Raw genomic sequence first — 21114 nt, 5'->3', positions numbered from 1 at the left:
ACCGCCGACGGTTCCTCCGTCGATGCCGCCGCCGCGAGGCGCGGGCCGGACAGTGCCTCCAGAGCGGAGAGCCGGGCTCGGAGGTCCTTTACCTCTATTTCGAGCTCCAGCTCCCGCCCGGACAGCACCGTCCGCCTCGCTTGTTCAGCCGCCGCATGTTTAATCTGCTGGGCGGCCTCCCGGAGTGCTCGGACGCTGGTGCCCTTCAGGTTTGAAGAGCACCGAGCGATCTTTTCTATTGCCTGGACGCTGTCAATTATGACAGCTCCCAGGTCCGGGGTCGGAGCTTGCCTCATCTCTTCCGCCACCGCATCCTCGGCCGGTAGCTTCTTGCACGACTTGTGGACCAGTCGTGGCGGTACCGTCCGGTCCAGCAAGTCGTCTTCCTCCCTGAGGCGTCGCTCCTGGAGCTCGAGCTCCAGGAGCTTCCTTTTCGCCTCAGCGAGGCCCACATACTCCCCAGTGGTGGGCGGCCTGCCTCTTTTGCGGGCCAGCCCACTCGCACTGGAGCGGACAGAGGAGGCGACCGAAACCGCCGAAACCCTCGAGGTGTCGGACTCCTCCCCGTCGCTAATTTCCATCGCCAGCGCCAGGTCTAGGTACCTGGCGCTGGCGCTGGTTGACCCTTCAGTGCCGGCCGTCAGGCGCTGGAGTCTCACTATCGGGGCCTTACCCGCCCTGGGGGCGGCCGGTCCCGAGGGACCCGGCAGCGCCTCCGAGGGGGGGTCGCCCTTCTCCTCTCCAGTAATACTTAGCACTCCGGCGGCCTGGTGGTCCACCGCCGGATCCTCACGGGCGTCGGATAACGACGTGGGTGTGGCCCGCTCAACCACCACACCCATGTCGGCTCCTGGGGTTCCGAGGGCCCCTGGAGCAGTAACCGTATTCTCTTTGTTTGTACTAGCCATAGTCTTTGTTGTTTGGCTTTGACGCCCTTTTTTCTGCTGCCCAGTAGCAGATAGGGATCCGGTGGCCTGGGAGCTCACCAACCGGCCCTCACGGTCGTCAGATAACGACACGGGTGCGGCCCGCTCAACAACCGCACCCGCGCCGGCTCCTGGGGATCCGAGGGCCCCTGGAGCAGTAACACCTATTTCCTTAGTTGTACTATCCATATTGATATAAACTCCTCCTCACTCTCCTACCACACACACCGTTAGCACTCTTGGCAACCGAAGTCACCAAGGGTCCCAGGGGGCACCACGTGGAGGTGGTGTGTGTGGATTTGACCAGACCGGGCCCGCCGACTTCGCCGAAATTCGCCGCAGCAGACGACACCGAAGTGTCGCCTGATTGTAGGTCGAACATCAGCTCCATCGTGGTTTTTGACGCAGGTCGGAGTGTTACGTAGAACACCTACGCACCCCTCGCTGCGAAAACCCAATCCAGTCTCGCCCCCCCGCGTTACTTTACCTTGTGTCAACAAAGTCTCGATTGTAGTAACATAGTTAAGAAAGTTGACCATGATGTTCAAATAATATTAATATTACACATTAGTGTCTTGGTATTCAAGATAATTAGCTTATACGGTAAATATTTACAAAAGGGAACACAGCTCCGATAACCTTGACCTCGATATACATATATTAACAAGGTCACCATTCTGAATTTCCCTACATATGTACCTGTCACTTGGGTTTAGTTTTTTAGATATTCGCAGAAAACTTTTGTGAATCAGGTTACTAGTATACTTCATGAATTTGAAATATTAGATTTTTATGAATAATTTACATTGTCAAGAAAGTGTACTTGGAGTTAGTTGGGGGTAGGTACCTTTGGCGTGGAGGGACGATAACCTCTCCCCCAATATAATAGACGAATTTTGTGAACTTTTGTGAAACTTAGGTTACGAGCAGATTTCATTCTGCAAATTTTAATAAGGGATGTTGAGAAAGGTAATTATTTACAAAGGGATAACTAGCTCCGATGACCTTGACCTTGACATGTTATCAAAATGATGAAGACAACATGACACTAGATATCACCCAATGTTAACCACGCACCCAACATCCTACCACACACCATCCAATGTTAACCACCTACTAAACATCCCACCAAACACAAGCCAGACACATGTGCTGTGGAGTCCGATGAAGAAAGTTTTTTCCTGTTTTTGTAGACATCGATAACTAAACTTGTGTTTGGTCAAATGTTGGGTACGTGGTTAACACTGCGTGATATGCGGTGGGATATTGGGTGCATGGTTAACACTGCGTGGTGTGTCTTTAATAGAGATGGCGTGCAAAATCACTAACGGTGATTTATCACAGTGATCGCCGAATCACGATCACGGTCGTGATTTAACTTCATTCACGACCGTGATTGCGATTTTTTTATCTTGAGTGAATTTGCTCACTGCGATCGTAAGTCCTTGATCTTTAAACAGAAAAACGTATTCAATATGATTTTACGATGAATTACATTACTATTTGTGTTTGTAAAAATCAGTAGAAAAAACAAGAAATTCTAAAAGAATGATTTGCTAGGTAACATGTTGATTATAATTTATAATCATTAATTTATTCAATATTCTTCATTGTTTCTAATTATTCCTTCACTTTATACGGTATAACTCGAATTTTTGTTTTGATGCCGTTAATATAAAATCTACAGATTATGTGTCGCGTGTAAAGAACTGTTAGGTTTTTCCACCAATTAAAAACGATCACGAGAAATCACGAATCACTGTGAAAAATCACCGTGATTGGGAACGAACGTGATCGAATCACGAGTGATTCACAAGTAGCAGGTCACACCATCCCTAGTCTTTAACCAGCTCTGATCGACACAATGTAGGTACTACCAGTCATAAATCTAAGTGTAACAAAAGTTTTTTGCGAATATTTCGGAAACTAAGCCCGAGCGACGGGTACATGTATAGGGAAAAGTTGTTTAGGATGTTGACCTTGATAAGATATGTCAAGGTCAACGTCATCGGAACTCGGTCCCCATTTGTAAATAATTACCGCTTGTACATACTGATGTGTGATCTAGTCTTCTAATATTTTCATGCATGATTTCTTATCACGGTATATAAACATTAAGAGTTTTACAACAGCAACAACTGATGCGTAGACTTTTCTATCACAGTTTACATTTTATTCGAGGAAACTACCAATAAAAACTTTTTCCGCATTGTTTCGTTAAAAGTAGGATACCTACAATTAACTAACAGTTTTGTGTCATTGTAACGCCACAAGCTGTAGTAGGAACATAGTTAGTAAACTAGTTATAATCGAGGCTCTTACAGGCAATAACTTTTTCATCCAACTTCTGAGCGGTAGAATGGACTCGCGCAAGAATGATCGTTAGAATTACATCAGCAAGTGTCGTATAGATTGTCGAAAAGGATTCTATTTCAGATTCGTTAATTTGATTAAAGCATGAAGTTCCATTTGTTGAAATTTATTGTCAGTGTTTGACATGTTAATTCTATCGTAAAACATCAGATTCTTTGAAAACCCTGCATGTTTCGCTATATAAAATTTCGATTCATTTTACACACGTGTAAAATATTTAGTAACAATACATGAAATTTCATCGACGGATGAATATGATTGACTCATAAAGAGAATACAAGGAATGTAATTAACACATTTTAATTCAGAAAACAGTTACTTAAGATGGAGTCCCGTTCTACATTGTGTACCTTACTGGAGAACAACATTTTTATGGTGCTATAAACATAAAAATATAAAATATAGAAATTCCTTTTATTCATGACGATATGAATTTGCATATGCAATATACACTGGGCGCCAAAATTAAAGCATCACTAAAATTTGCCGAAAATATTGGTCATTTTCAGATGCCTATATCTTCGCAAAAAAATAGCTATAAAAAATATTGTGACAGAGCATTTTGTAGCCCGAAGTTTCTAGTTTTTGAATCGGGAATTCAAAAATTATTTTTATGTAGTTTGTTCCTTTTTTTTAAAAGATGAAGCGCAGTAAGCGAATGTTAAAAAATGTTGGTCAAGTTTGAGAGGATGCATGGGCCAAATGAAATTTTTTCTGGTAATTCCAATGGAAAACTTTTAAAAAGCAAACATTTCTCTTTAATTTCGTTTTTTTAATTTTGTTGTACAGTTTTTATTGGCCGAGTTATTCGTCATCATATGAGAAAAGGTACTTTCCACTTTGACCGCCTGTAACTTGCGAACGCATGATCGTATAGAAAATTCCAGAAGTGATTTGGAAAGCTGAGAGATTTCTCTTTAAAGACCTTTAGTTGCCAATTTGTTGAAATTTTTTTTCGTCGTCTACAGTCCATTTCAAAATAACGTAAAATATTGCATAATTACCATTTTTCACAAAACACGATGCCATTTTAACAAAAATTGTGGAATCTTCCAGGTGTCTACGTTTTTTTAAAGTTAAAAGTACACGTAACCCCTGTACCAAAGGCCGCATTGATCAGATTTTTTTTACCCTGTGCCCTCGATAGTGAAACTTGCGATACAGTCTGAAAAATTGGTGAATGACTCTTTTGCGGCACGTTTCCTCTTTAAAACGATTTCGCAGCGTTTGAACTGTTGTGGTCTGTGTCTTCTTAGTTTCACTTTATTTCAGAAGAAAGTAGAGATGTCAGAAATTTAGCAAACACATTTTTAAACAATCTCTTCGCAATGACAAAAGGTGCACAATACTGCCGGCATTAGCATTACCTAAGGCGTACCACGAGGAGGTTTCACTGTCGGATTTACGCTTCACTGCGTATGTACAAGCATGGAGAGATGAGACCCTGTGGTTCGTCACTCCCACAGTATTTTTTGACTCCAAACTCACTCTCCGATGCGTGCGTGCGTGCATGTATGCGTATGTTGTGTTTAATAATGGGTATTACCGCCTCTCCGGTTGATTACTTCTTTTAATCGTTTGCGCATATTAATGCACCTCCGTATGATTGACTGTGGTATTCTTCGCCAAATTTGGCGGAGGGCGTGCGCTAATTGCCCTAAATTCGCCAAGTCTGGGTATTGCTGTCGCAACCGACGCCCAAGAATATCCCAAACATGTTCAATGGGATTTAAATCTGGGCTCACTGGTGGATGGTCAAGAACTGGTATTTGATTTTCTTGAAGAAATTGTTGCGTATAGCGTGCAACATGGGGCCTTGCATTGTCCTGCATAAGCAGAAAGCGGTTGCCCATACGCTGACGCAGAGGGAGCACAACGGGGCGCAAAATCTCGTCCACGTACCGCATGGCGGTCAAACCACCACGTGAAAGAATAACTAGCGGTGTACGTGAATACCGCGATACTCCGGCCCAAACCATAACGGATCCCCCATGGAACGCGGTGATCGGCCTTGTATGATTGGCATCGTAACGTTCGCCACAACGACGCCAAACATGTTCCCGTCGGTCGCTCCCTCGTAGGCAGAATCGGGACTCGTCTGTAAAAAGAACATTTGTCCATTGACGCTGAGACCAGCGTATGTAACGACGAGCATAAGCTAAACGCTGCCATCGATGTCTAGCAGTTAGCAACGGGACTCGTACCGGGCGCCTCGAACGTAAGCCAGCCTCCCTCAATCGACGCCTCACGGTGTTGTTAGAGATCGTGCGTGGCGGGTTTTGCCTGCGGTTCGAAATTTGTTCCGCAATAGTGCGTGCGATAACAAAGGGTTCCCGAAGAGCACGTCGCGTAATTGCTCTGTCGTCTCGAGAACTGGTCGCGCGTCTGCGTCCTTGCCCCGATCTACGGACATACTCCCCAGTCTCTCTAAATCGAGCATAGACACGGCTCACAACTGACTGGTTTACACCAAGAACATTAGCAACCTGTCGTTGGCTGCAACCTTCCTGCAAAAGTGTTACCAGTCGACCAATTTCGTAATCAGAGAGATGACGTCTAGGCATAATAAAGTGCTTAAAGAAAGAGAAAAGATGTGAAAAATTTGCTAAGAAAAAAATTTCGATAGGAATAAATAGAGGAGGAAACTGAAGGATTTAATGGAATTGCTAAAAAGAAGAAAAAAAATCCGTGATGCAATTACTGCAAGACCAGTTCTAATGAGTACCCACCCACACTCGCGGTTCGTCTTATCAAGTTGGGGCTCGCAAGCCTCAACTGTGAGAATCGTCGCGGCGCCGCGGCCACCTACAGACAGTGCGCAGTACTAACGTTACAAGCCAACGTCTCGCTGGCAGATGCCAAGGTACTCATCTCATTACACAGCGAGGAGATGCAATGGAAAGGAAGAAGTTCGGTAAAAAAAACCAAATTAAGTTCAGTAAAAAAAAAGAAGAGTGTATCTATCGCAATAACTAAGAAAGGGTAGGATATGCACACCATCTGCACCCTCTCGTCACTTCGCATTGTTCACTTTTTGTCATTGCGAAGAGATTGTATAAAAATGTGTTTGCTAAATTTCTGACATCTCTACTTTCTTCTAAAATAAAGTGAAACTAAGAAGACACAGACCACAACAGTTCAAACGCTGCGAAATCGTTTTAAAGAGGAAACGTGCCGCAAAAGAGTCATTCACCAATTTTTCAGACTGTATCGCAAGTTTCACTATCGAGGGCACAGGGTAAAAAAAATCTGATCAATGCGGCCTTTGGTACAGGGGTTACGTGTACTTTTAACTTAAAAAAAACGTAGACACCTGGAAGATTCCACAATTTTTGTTAAAATGGCATCGTGTTTTGTGAAAAATGGTAATTATGCAATATTTTACGTTATTTTGAAATGGACTGTAGACGACGAAAAAAAATTTCAACAAATTGGCAACTAAAGGTCTTTAAAGAGAAATCTCTCAGCTTTCCAAATCACTTCTGGAATTTTCTATACGATCATGCGTTCGCAAGTTACAGGTGGTCAAAGTGGAAAGTACCTTTTCTCATATGATGACGAATAACTCGGCCAATAAAAACTGTACAACAAAATTAAAAAAACGAAATTAAAGAGAAATGTTTGCTTTTTAAAAGTTTTCCATTGGAATTACCAGAAAAAATTTCATTTGGCCCATGCATCCTCTCAAACTTGACCAACATTTTTTAACATTCGCTTACTGCGCTTCATCTTTTAAAAAAAAGGAACAAATTACATAAAAATAATTTTTAAATTCCCGATTCAAAAACTAGAAACTTCGGGCTACAAAACGCTCTGTCACAATATTTTTTATAGCTATTTTTCGCGAAGATATAGGCATCTGAAAATGACCAATATTTTCGGCAAATTTTAGTGATGCTTTAATTTTGGCGCCCAGTATATATTGTTGTGTGAGCGCGGCATAATCTCCAATAATGAGAGGACAAAGTTTATAAAAGGAAGAATTATTTATTTCAAGAGGAGGAGTACTTATCTGTGACACATCCTTCTCCTTCCAAGGACGTACCACCACTCTACATTGTCTATGATGGGGGCCGTTACCAGAACGACGCACAGTCGGTCAGATCTAAGAATTATCTGTTCACAATTGTTTTAACGTTATTTCAAGATTTAAGGACAATAATATATAGGTCGTTGAATTCGTCTTGACGTCAACTATAATATTATTGAGTAAAAAATATATAGTGACCATAAGAAAATCAAGATGACCTCATCTTTTTTATTAAAAAAAAGTTTTCAAAATTTTTTATATTGGTATTTGTAGAACAGGAAGTGCTGATTACTCTTTGTTGGAAACATTTTTTTGTCAGAGCATCGAAAATGCCTGAAAAATTGTGATGACATGTGAATAATGAATTATAATTGAATATTAGCTGTACAGACTTTTCAAAAAAATTAATAGAGTAATCTATAATTCTTGAATCAATGAATTTTATTACATTTAATCAGACAAGAAGAATATGTGATTATTTTCTTCTTGAAAAAATGTAAAATATTCAAACAAGCATAAGTGTTATATTTTAGAAAATTAGTGAATATAATAAATTAACCATACGGATTTTCGGCTTATAAAGAAAAAAAGCATTGTCATTTTTATTATTTTTTATTAATAAACTTTTATTTATTATTTGTCTATTAATAAACAAAAATCTATGCAATTATTCTTATTAACAAAGATAAGAAACTTTTTACTAGAGCTTTACAATGTATTAATTTATTTATCTAAAAGTTATTATCTATAATGAATCATCATCGTCTTGGACGTCTTCTTTTAACATTAATCTATGTAAGTGTGGTCTGCAACGCGTCTCGTGTAACGAGACTCGCCGCTGAAGTGCGTGTCACGCGACGCTTTAAACAATAATAACTTATGGGGTGGGACGAGGGGGGAAGTAATCTTGCATGATTTTATAGAGAAATAACGCCTGAAAATATTCCACTTTGATAGAACGCATAACTCTTTAAAACTTTAAACATACCCCTTGTCAAAGGTGAAAAACTTCGACGATTCTCTTTACTTCACTACATAGTATTACCTTTTTAATCAAATTATGAACAATAACTTTTTAATCCAGGTGCGTTCTCAATACAGACATGTACTATTCATAAAAAAAACATGAACACATAATGTTTGATAGGTTTTTGCGAGGAATCAATACGAAAAAAAGTAATTTTTTCGGTGAAAAGTGGTATTTATAAAAGTTTCATCTTTAAATGTTTGTTTTAACTACAATTTTTAATATACCTCATTACATTTATCGTTTTCGAATGTGATACACATTTAGAAAGCAATATACATTCGTTAAACATCGATATGAGGAATTTGATTTTGTGGCAAATGAACAGCTAACTCTTCGATCTGGCCCACTGTGCGACGGCGCCATCCCAAAGCTACTCTCTTTGACAATACACACTACTCTCGATTATTGTCCCAAATTCGGGTCCACGCCGGGACAATAATCTTCTAGGGAGAAATGCTTCAGACCCTCGTAAATTCGTGTTTCGCCCGAAGCCCGAGCCTCGGCAACAATAGCAGAGGGCCGACAAAGTATGCGCTTGACAGCTGCTACGCCCCCGTCCACCAGTGGTGGGGATAACGCTTGGACAATAATCGTGTAGAACAAGCCAGACGATAATCGAGAGGGGTCTATTTACAATACATGCTACCTATCGGGTAACACGTAACAATATAATGTCTGTGGTGAATATATCACTGCATTTTATAAAAATAAATTAATTTACTTTACTTGGTAGGATATCGATAAATGAATTCGAGAATAAGAAGAAGTCGTGTATTTTCTCTAAATCGAATTTATTCCTGCCCAAAAGGACAGATTTCTGAAATGTCAAAATACATAGGGTGTTAACAAAAATGTGGAACATTTTCACAGTGTGTGGATTCTACATGCATAATTAAGACGAAAATCAAGAAAGACGAAATTGCGTTCAAGGTTTTATGTCTGAGTTGTTAATTGTTAAAAACACAAGCAAAATACGTGTGAAATAGGTCTGGCACGATGGGTTATACAAACAGTTGATTCCCTGCTGATACACGAGATCGATCGATGACCTAGTTAAATTTTATGAATGAAATAAAATAAAGCAAACGAAATGAGACAGTTCAAGATCACGCCTCTCAAGTAGAATAACCCGTCGAGTCAGGTGTATTTCGCCCGCATTTTCAACAATTAATAACTCGGAAACGAAGCCTCCAACGCAATTTTTTCATTCTAGATTTTCGCCTTATTTTTATTAACACCGTGTATGTAAGTTGGAAAATTATTTTTCAACAAGTAAATTAATCATAGTAAGTAAATAAAATAATTCTTCATTTCTTTATGTTTTAATTAATATAAGAAAATAGATTTGTATTCTAAACGGAACATATAGTGAAGTCCTATGTGTTGTTATTTTTGTAAAATTAGCTGTACCATTTCATAAAGTTATTAGAAATATAAATCTCCATCTTGAATTCATAAACTCTGCATTTAATGGGTACTAATCCAGCGGGCCGTTATTACAACACGTGTATATTATTTTACTCCTAACTGCGAGTGTAGATGAGCGATATTCAAAGAATGAATCTGTGCTCTTTATTATGAATACATAAAAAAATGGTGTTTAACTTTTTGTTCTTTTTAGTAATATCTGTAACGTAGTACCAATTATCTTCTGATATAGGAAGGCCTAACACCCTTCACGTCGAGGATCAATGATAATTTTTTAGCGAAAATAAGCTGTTCATACTCATATAGTTAGAAACTACGTTTAAGTTGAATTATGATTCGCTAAAAAAGTACGTTTTTGTACTGGCCAGTTTCTCGTAAGCATCCTGCCCCTTTTCTTCAAGGTAAACTCTCGATACATAATTAAACTGTAAAAACAGTTTCGAAACAGCTATCTTGTGGATTTTAAAATTTTTGTTGAATAGATTAGTGTTGAAACAGAGTAAAACTTAATGATATTAAGTAAAAATGAAAAAATAAACTATGTATTTTTACAGCTAGGTCCGGATTAAGATTTTTTGTGGCTCAGGGCAATCAGATTTTCGGGTGCCTCTTTGGTTGAAAAGCGGGGGGGGGGGGGGGGGGGGGGGGTGGATTTTTTGTAATACAGCACAACAAAATATATAAATCTTCCAAAATTGAAATTTATTTTAAATAAAATTAAATAACATTTAATCATAACGCAACGGAAGGTATAGAATGGCCCCCACCTGGAACATGGAGCCCGGGGCTACAGGCTCCACTAGACCCTCCCTTGATCCGGCGCTGTTTACAGCTATGGTCTGTTCCTCGAAAGAAGAGCCCTGGGAGGTTTCCCTTCCTTAGCGCGTGGCCTGGTGGGGATCCAACGCGAGCTGCGTATTTCGTGCGACGTTGTCACGGTCTCAATGCCACTGTGTGTCTCTTTCCATCCTCCGGCACTTCGACACGAGAGCCTCTCGCTCAGACGCTCGGTAAACCAACTTCCTTCTTTACCTTGTGATTTCCACGTGTAACATTTAAAAACCTAAGTATTAACTTAAACCCCTTTTAATATGTTGCTCAATATTTGGGTACAATACATTCTTTCAAAAGAAATAAACTTTTTCTTATTCATGTATTTTAACTGTTGACATGTGAAAACGTTTAGCGTCTCGTCAACATTCTCTGCCATTTCCAGACAATAGATGATTGACGGGCGTGTGCCGAACGCAGTCCCCACTACTTGAGATTGTAGGTGGGTCCTCGAGAGGTTTGTAATACGTGCGATGGAGACAAACGACCGTAGACGAGGACGCACGTCGACGGTCGCAGATCATTGGTTAAGACGTGAAGAGTGAGAGAGACACAAGCGCCGAAGACGTGTCGCGATCGCGGCAACACCGAAACAAGTCGGGCCTACCTACCAGGGCTCTTCCTTCGTGGAAAAGACCATAAACTAAAAATATCATTTTACGTGCATCAATCGAATAAAAATTGATACTACTCGCATAAGACGTGTTGATTGTTTAACCATTGAGTTTTTAAATACATTTTTACAAGGTTTTGTACTTTATAAACAAAGTAGTATTACAAGCAATAATTGTTAGAAAATAAATTTTCTCGTAATTATTTCCAGTAATCACACCGAAAAATATCGTGTCTGCATGCGTTTGTTTCAGGTGGCATATTTTTCGCGAACAAAATGCGCGAACAGGGGTACATCACGATGTTGGATCCTCTTCAGGACGCGTTTGGCGAACGAATGGGGGGTCTTCTGTTTCTTCCTGCTCTCTGTGGTGAGGTGTTCTGGGCGGCGGGTATTTTGGCAGCTCTGGGTGCTACATTAGCAGTCATAATCGACATGGACCAGGGTGCCTCGGTCATTTTGAGCGCCTGTATTGCTGTTTTGTACACTCTCTTCGGAGGTCTTTATTCTGTTGCTTACACTGATGTTATTCAACTTTTTTGCATCTTCATCGGGCTGGTAAGTTGAACAATTAATTACTGTACTGAGGATGTATCTTTTTCCATTTTATTAGTCGAATATTATTTTCAACGATTTTCTTTCATCGTATATGATTATTCCAGTAGATGTTGTCCTGTTATGCACTTTCTGCATCATAGTAAATGTCAGAACAGACAAGAAGAGCTTCTGAAAGAATATTGTTGATTGTATCTTTTACGTTAGTTCGGTACATTTGGTTTATCCTTCTTCTTAACAAAGTATTTCTGAATAAAAACTTTGTAGAAATAGTAAATTATATGTTTTTAATAACATCTAAGCTGTTATGGAATTAATAGAGTCTTGGTGAAACATACTAGAAACCAAATAAAGACCATGTTAGCCTGTTGAGTATGAAAAATGTTATCTATTGTTTAAGGTCGATCAAGAGAAGCGTTTCATGCATAGGTATATGTAGTCTATCTAGGGTTGGCCTGGGCAACATGTCGTTGGTAAGGACGAGATGGTTCTTACCATCATTCAGTCCGTTTCCCCACTATTCAGTTGAGATGGCTGGTGATCGGCGATCGGCGTGCGGGACGCTACGATGGGAGGCTGCGCACGCATACTCGTAGCCTCTGTCCCATAGACATACATATACAGGGTGTTTATTTTAACTCGAGCACCTAAATTATTTCCGCTACTATTGAAAATTAGAAAACATGACCAAATAGGATGTACACGGTTTTAAGGTGTGCATCTGATGGCGATAAAAAAATCCTGTGAAGGTCATTTTAACGGTTCTTTTTAAGGTCATTGTATTTTTTGCATATTAACATGTATTTTTTATAACGCGGTGTGGTAGTCGGTGTCAAGATGAGTTCAACGACCTACACACCATGACCTTGACATGACCTTGAAGGCGAAGAAATCAGCTTCACTTTGAAGAATGCAGAAGTAACTAAACGTAATAAAATGTAAAACACATTTCATCACCATCATATGCACGCCTTAAAACCATGTACATTCTAGTTAGTAATTTTTTCTTACTTTTAATAGCAGCGGAAATAATTTAGGTGCTCGAATTAAAATTAACACCCTGTATAATAGGCTGCGCGGTCTTATGATAGGGCTGAAGTCGACATAAGAGAAAGAGGGCATTAACTGGAGCAGCTACTTCTCTTTCTAATGTGACTGTTGGTGGGGGATTCTCCTAGGGTGTAGTGGCGGCATTACATGCGTGCTGTATTCCTTCCTCTCATTGCCTTCCAGTCGTTTTCCCCTCTCCCTCTGTGATGTGCGAGCAAGAGAGGAGCTACTCCAGCGTTACTTCTGTCCTTAGGTCTCGCTTCATCGCTACCATAAGGCAGCGCAGTTTATTATACAGGGTGTCCTGTAACTGGTGGTACAAGCAAGCGTGAAGTGATTCTACGTGAAAAACTTAATCGGAAATGTCGAATAAAATTTTTTCATAAGACTAGACTGCTGCGTCTGTTAATTGCATTCCATTTCTATTTATTTCCAGCACGAATACATACGTTACAGATGAATATTCACGCTCAATTTTTCCTTATTTTCGACTTATTTTTCCACGTGGCGACATAACCTCGAAACGAGACACACGTGTTCGGATGATCTCTTATATGTACACCCGCGAGCAAACTCGGCTTCCAGTAGGGGAAAAAGTAACAAATTAAGGAAAAGGCCTCCTACCACGTGGTATTGGGAATTATTGAAATTTATGCCAAATTATCACTGAATTTAACATTTATTTCAGTACTTGGAATAAATTTACTAAGTGATAGTAGGTCCTTATCCTACGTCACTTTTTCTCCTAGTGGAAGCCGAGTTTGCTCGTGAGGGTACGACGATTGGTTGAAGCGTTTAATCGTCACCGACTGCCCAGAGAGCTGCCGACGAATAAAATGTAGCGGAATCACCTCCATTCACACGTATTTTTATTATTGGCCGAAACGGTACACACACAATCGGACTGTGTGGTCGGCTATAATGTAACCATTGGTCAGCGAGAGCATCGCAGGCGGGTCACGCAGCCGAGTCGAGTAGGAAAAAAAGCTTTCTCTCTGTTTTTTACTGGCTTGTCCTTTTGTACGTTCGGAATACTACAAAGGCGAGTGCCGGGGCTCGAGCTTCGGGCAAAAAACGTACTCACGAGGGTCAGAAGCGTTTCGCGTGGTCCACGATTATAGTCCCTGTGCGAACCAGAGTTCGGGACAATAATCGAGAGAGCTCTGTACTTACATTCGTATCTTCTGGCCAGTTCGTCCATCAGATGCTTAATCCACCGTTCAATGTCCATGTCATTTTTCGTTATACCAATACGGAAATTAAAAATTCTTCCCCGAGAAAGTCATATGTCGATGTCCTCTGCTGTGAATATGAGCGGTTGCTCAGTTCTTCCATCATTTTCTTCAGCTGCTTTAAGGGGTCATGCTCAGTCAAAAGATCGAAAAAAGCGTGTTCTTTTGGAATTTTTTTCTTAAAAACTATAAGACCTTTTTCAAAAAATGTGTTTGTGTTTCAAAGATAGCAGTTTCTAGATTATAAGGTAATTTTTTTATTTAAAAATATTTATTAGTAAATAAATGGTGAGCGATCTTCCGGATGTTTCTTCACAAAAAGTGGTCTGCCGTGATCACTGTAACTTCGTAACGGTTCATTTGAAATTAAAAATTCAGTAAGATTTATGTAATGGAAGAACCAATCTTGTCCCTGAACGTGGGGTTTTTCAAAATATTGATTAGGAACAAAATGGCGGACATTTTCCTGAAAAAGTGCGATTTTCACTTAAAAATCACTCGTTTTTGGTCAATTAAAAAAAAAGTATGGAAGGAAACAAAAATCCTTCGTTCAAGGACAAGTTTCTCTGATTTGAAATAAGGCGCAAAAGGTTTCCTGTAAATCGACACAGTAGTTTTTGAGAAATATTGATCACCGATTTGAAAAACGTAGTTTTGAGAAAAACGGGTTTAATGTTTCAAGTCAAGCTTACACTTATATGTATAAAGTGTTTACTTTTTAACGCCTGTAACTCTATCATTTTTAATTGGATTACCTTGAAACTTGCACAGAATATTCTCGAGATGTTGTACTCAAAGAAAATGTAGAAAGTGGAAAATCGATTTTTTTTTAAATTTCTGATTGAGCATGACCATGACTTAAGCCATCGTCATTCGAAACCACCCGCACCGGAGATCGTGGACATACAGTACGGGACAGGATATACCAAGGTCATAAACCGAAGGATCGAGCGGTGACACTCATTGATGTCGCTGGACCTACATAGGATCTTACATTTTGTTGTAGGGTTACATAGAATAAAAAATTACAATGTATAACTCATAATATTTCATTTACAAGTAAAAAAAACTGCGAATATTGTTTACTGTTTATAACATTTGGAGTTTTTCCCTGAATAGTCATCGATGTAGATATCATGAAACTCATTTGAACGGCAAAGCTACATTTGTCAGCTGGGTTTGCCCCTCTTTTCCAAAGGGAAATAATGCAATTTGTCTTACCTTCACTAATTAGTAAAATTAGCCGATGAGGAAAACTTGAACTTTTCAAAGGTTTGGTGATATACACATACATACACTGTAGTATGTTACTTATTCTGTAAAGCTATTTAAGACATTTAACCCTCACAACAAAATGTATGGAATTTTACCGTACAAATGTAATTTTCATATTAAATAAAGTCCATTATTCAGGTTTAAAATAAATTTAAAAATAAGGAAATTTAAATATACCTTGCAACACGTTCACAATAAAAATTACGACGACAAAATAAATTTCTTTAATGAATCGAGGACTTGTAAAGTTATAGGTTATAACAATAGTAATTGTTTTGCTTTCTCTATGCCTCATAGGTCCTAGTTAACGTTGGTTTATTTAATATTTCACTAAAGTTTAATTGTCAGCTCTGTACTAAAAGTTGTAACATCCCATTTTATACGTTCCGTTTAAAACTGAAGCTTCCTGTATACGTATTTTAAGGCGATCTGCATATCCTCTGATATACTACTCTATATGTATACAATTTCTGAAAATATGTATAGTATTATGATTTTGATTGCAGTGGATGTGTATCCCATTCGCGTGGACGAATTCGAAGGTAGAATCTCTTAGTTCAATGGATGTGGATTGGATCGGCGAAGTGCAGCCAAAGGAGTACTGGTCGTATATAGATTACGGCCTGTTGTTAGTGTTCGGCGGGATTCCGTGGCAAGTGTACTTTCAAAGGGTCTTGTCTTCAAAAACGGCGGGAAGAGCTCAAGTGCTGAGTTACGTGGCTGCCATTGGCTGTATCCTCATGGCTATTCCGCCTGTGCTGATTGGAGCCATCGCCAAAGCGACACGTAAGTTAGAGCCCTCAAATGATTTTACAACATACGTATTGTACCTTGATTTCCTCGTTCTCTTACTCCTGGAGCCCTGTAAAAATTAACATGTACATGGAATGACTGACCCACAAACCTACCAATATACAAAGTTTGCTTACGGTCCGTTATGTTTGGTTCAAGCAATCGTCAGTAGATACTGAAACTAGCATTTCAAAATTAATTCACTTCAAATTTGTCTGCATAACACAATGTTCTTGTTTATTTATTTTATTAATGTTTTTCAATTAATTCACATACAAGTTTTATTGTGCTTTATTACATATTATATTGTATTAATTAACGGGTGTAACAATGTACACAGTGTACTTAGAGCTTTTTATAGTTGTTATTTATAACTTATCCTTGTGTTGCTTATTTTAGTGATGCGAAATTTATAACATTTATATATTACATAAGAAAAAATAGGGCACACGAATCCTTTGAAAGGTTTGACGAAACAGTTCTTGCTGGTTACTTTGTCTTGTGAACACTCTTTTTACCGGCAAACAGAATTAATAACAATATTAATTGGGTTATGTGTCAGATTTGTTATTTTTCTATTACTCAGAAAGTACAATTGATATGCAGTACTATGAATACTGTATCTTTTTATTTAAGAAAGGTGGGAAACGATTACCGCGCGAAAAGTTATTAAAAACTTGTAAAATAGGAAGTAACTGTCAGCATAGAAAGTTTAATATGCGTTAAGTAATTAATTATCGGTTAGCTTAATTTTTTTACTCTGTTCATACTATTTCATTGATACGATATATTGACAAGCGGATGATTTACAAATGGAATTAGTAACAAATTTAGTTTATAACGATCAATTTAAAATTCAGACTTAAATTTTAGTAAATTGAGAAACGTTATGGAACAACTTCTGTATAATAGCAAAGTTTAATTCTTCGTAAATTATTCTACAAAATTTAATAAAAGATCATATCATCATTACCTTATTATTTTTATAGTACGTAATGCGTTAATCTTTTTTGTGCATGAGAAACGAGTAAATTTCAAAGCAAATAAAAATATTAACCAAAATCCGTCAGCTAATAAAATTTTAAATGCAGAAAAAAACATGAAATAATCGACGACAATTGTTAACGTATACCTTTGAGCGGTACTTTTCTCGCTTGAGGGGAAGGAACCTAAACTACCCGTGTTTCATGGGTACCCGAAGCTAAAGAGGATCGAATTAGACTCGGTTTGCTCTTCAACCCCCTTCGCTTCCTATTCGAAGGTTACTTGACATTTGCTACCATTGCAGACTGAGAGGAGAACTGCTGGTATTTACAAGGTTCCAGGGCTAAGCGGGTCGGTGTTGTAACGGAAGGGTGTGCGGGTGAAGGGTGCTTTGATATCCCACAGCGTGTACAATAGCGTGGGATTTTGCCATATGGCATGCCAGGCGCGAGGGCGAGGGTGGTAATAGGATTCGTCCACTAACACGTGGTACAGTAGAATCACCGGAACTAATGCGACACCGTGTATCAGTATCTTGTGTATTTTTAGTCCCGGATACCGAGACAAATAACTTTTTCTTTGTCGTATAGGGTGATTCATCGATATAGACAACAGGGATAGGATTACTTTTTTATAATCATGTCAAATCTTGGATAAGAAAGTGATGCGCGAAAAATATTATACGTACATACACGTAATTTTTCGAATAAAGATGTGCATTTTCCAATTAATTGTACAGAGACATGATATTTTATTTTGAATTAGTTAGTTGAAAATTCTGCTCTCGTGTAAATGCTATGAATGAATATTTACACGAATATCTCCATAACGTTATTTAAATTTTAGCGGTGAAATATTTGCTTTTTAAATGAATGGTCAAACTTTGATTTGAATGGTCAAGTTAAACGTCGAAATCCAGCTGCACAAATAAAATTTAAATTTCGACAGTCGAATTCAGATACATGTAAGTTTAAATTCCAAAAATATCGGTCGAATTCAAATGAAAAATCCATGTGTTGTATATGTATACATATACAAGTTTTAATTGTCAAATTCGGATCGAAGCCAAATTTTGATGATCAAGTACAGCCTAAAAGTAGATAAACATTTTCTTTTCAGTGGTAAATAGCCCATGTGTACTGTTCAATTCATTATTACCTAAGTACTCATTAGGTAACATTAAGATAAAATTATAATTGAATTACGGAGGTGTACTTAGCACTTTTAATCTAGATAATCACGTGAAAAAATTGTTCGTGTAGGATTTATCTTCACTAGTGTCAAGATTATAAGAAGGAAACTGTTCGTAATATTATAGATGTTTCGTTTCAGCTCAAATGCCTTTGAGTACTATACAACGACTTGATATTCATCTGATTGGATAAACATTAGAAATACGTTTGTAGATATTGATCCTGTTCGAGTACTAATTGTTCTTATATAATATTTAATAAAATTTCAAAGGTTAATTTTAATTTTTGGGGATCAAATTTTAGTTTCAATTTTAGTATAAAAAAAACCAAGCTATACTTTAATACGCGCGATTTTTAGTTATTTGTTTAGTAACGAAACGCAAACGCTTTTGGAAAACCTAATAATTCTTGATAGGTACATTTTTTAACAATGGCAAAAATATTTAAATCTGTTGTAGCTTGGAACGAGACAGGTTACACCGGTCCCTATCCACTTACTCAGGACGAAACAAGCATGATTCTACCAATGGTCTTGCAATATTTGACTCCAGACTTCGTTTCGTTTTTCGGGTTAGGCGCAGTATCAGCAGCAGTAATGTCTTCAGCAGATAGTAGCATTCTCTCGGCTAGTTCCATGTTCGCCAGAAACGTGTATAAATTGATCTTCCGTCAGAGGGTAAGTTCATCTTCGACGATTTCTGCTACTATGGCTTCATCAACACCACCATCATCAAAATCATCATCGTCACCATCATCATCATTTTCATCATAATCATCAATTCAAACTATGACACGTAAGCGAGAACATCATTGTCACCGGTTTGAACCAAATGCGGAAAAAAGTCATCGAAAAAATTGACAACTCTTTCTGAATAAATAACGTATAAATAAGGTTGTCGATTCTGTCGAAGTAACGTATTCGAAAAATTGTAACCGTATCAACACACTATACAATTGTATTTACCAATGGGAAGTCAAAAGAAGTGTATATCACAAGATAGCATTCTTTATAAATCGAATCTTTTCAACTTCATTACGTTCCAATTTATATTTAGGTCTGCTTGTTACAAGTCGCCTCATACACTTCTCTAAACTGAATCGTTCGTATTTACCTTACATGGCTAAACATCTCCTCGGTATCAACACCCATTGTCCTAGACTATAGTCCCCTTCTTCTCTACGACCATTTCCTCGAACAGGCGTCGGAAATGGAGATCATCTGGGTGATGCGCGCAGGCATTGGCGTAGTGGGTGTCCTGAGCACCGTGATGGCATTGACGATCCCCTCGATCTACGGCCTCTGGTCGATGTGCTCGGACTTGGTCTACGTGATCCTCTTCCCCCAACTGTTGATGGTGGTCCACTTTAAAGACTACTGTAATACATATGGTAGTCTGTCTGCCTATATAATCGCCTTCGTGGTCAGGATCAGCGGAGGCGAGCCGATGATGGGTCTACCCGCGTTGATCCATTATCCAGGCTACGACGAGGAAACCGACACCCAAGGGTTTCCCTTCAGAACAATGGCGATGTTGACGTCCCTTGTAACTCTGATCGGTGTGTCCTATGGCACACAGGTGGCCTTCCTGACTGGTAGACTGGCTCCTGGCTACGACATCTTTAGGTGTATCGTTAATATACCTGAAGATGTCGAGAGAGTTGGACCAGATCCGGCTGAAGGTGAACAAATGGCTGTCCTAGCTGCTGGAGCTGGCAGGCTTTATGGCAGCAAAGATGAATCGAACGGACGAGTTAATCCTGCGCTCGAGCCGGACTACGACATGGACCCGGGATACAAGATCGCAGGGATGACGGATAGCGACGTTGGCGGAGGTGGCGGCGGTGGACACCTCGCCCCTCATGCAGCAAACGTGCCTAGACAGCCCCAATCCAGCACCGCGTTTTAATTCCTGGTTCCGTGATCGGATGCTGTGACCAACAATAAGCGCGGCGGTGCGGGTTTGTGTTTTATTGGAGTTTGAAGTTTTTGTTGGTGAGTGGTTTTATTCAGTTCTTTTTTCACATCACTGTGTTTTTTCTGGTTAGTTTCTGGCGTGGGGAGTATGTTTTTATAGAAAAATAGATAATTCAGAGAGTATTATTGATAGTTTGATGGTGTATTTGATTGTCAATAGGCCTTTTGATAAGACGGACGACGACCTTTCCTAGACCTTATATGTTACACACGTATCAGAACGAACTTCACTTAAACATAACTTACTTAATTGATATGTATTCGTTTTAGATCAGACCAGAACCAAACGATAAATTACAGTCCTAACATAGCAATGCAGTTTTCTAATTTTTAGTTTTTACAATACAGTTTATAAACCCATTTACTCATGCATTCGTATTGAAAATTTTAACTCGCGATACACTCTACGTACGAGTTCCTCTTTACTCGTGCACACCCGTAACATAATGAGTAGGTACCAAACTTCGATCGAAATTAAACAGCGCATAAAAATAATACAGATATAACTTACCAATAATCCAGATCCGATCCAGACCTGATGTAGAAATAATTTAAATACAGAGCGAATTCGTTACACATTTGATTAACAAAGAATTGCAGACCTAACAGAGCAATAAACTAAGATTTAACCCAGAACTAACTTGGAACCCTGGATTAATATACATATCCTTGAATTGACAATACCTAACTGAAACGTCAGCCAAACTTCACAACAAATTGACGGTGTGTTGATTCAGGCATGAATCAAACCTGATATATCAAAAGAGCTTTTTGACGAGCCAGAAGCACATCAAACTATTTTTACATCTTCAGGTACTTTTCCAATG

The 21114-nt window shown here is 39.0% G+C and overlaps 1 protein-coding gene across 1 annotated transcript in view; it reads left to right on the top strand.

The window, feature by feature from the left end:
• The window catches only part of LOC107195052 (high-affinity choline transporter 1), a 27199-nt gene extending 6295 nt beyond the window's left edge, over positions 1–20904 (top strand). Inside the window, exons 2-5 of the mRNA XM_015584814.1 lie at positions 11485–11789; positions 15850–16129; positions 18771–18988; positions 19512–20904. Coding sequence (XP_015440300.1) covers positions 11485–11789; positions 15850–16129; positions 18771–18988; positions 19512–20219 — 1511 coding nt within the window. The 3' untranslated portion in view covers positions 20220–20904. The remainder of the gene's footprint in view (positions 1–11484; positions 11790–15849; positions 16130–18770; positions 18989–19511) is intronic.
• The last annotated feature ends 210 nt before the right edge of the window (positions 20905–21114 follow it).

Source organism: Dufourea novaeangliae, unplaced genomic scaffold, assembly GCF_001272555.1.
Source record: "Dufourea novaeangliae isolate 0120121106 unplaced genomic scaffold, ASM127255v1 scaffold46, whole genome shotgun sequence".
NCBI classification, from domain to species: domain Eukaryota; kingdom Metazoa; phylum Arthropoda; class Insecta; order Hymenoptera; family Halictidae; genus Dufourea; species Dufourea novaeangliae.
The sequence above is the reverse complement of the archived record's forward strand: the minus strand, read 5'-3'. Positions and strand labels throughout refer to the sequence as shown.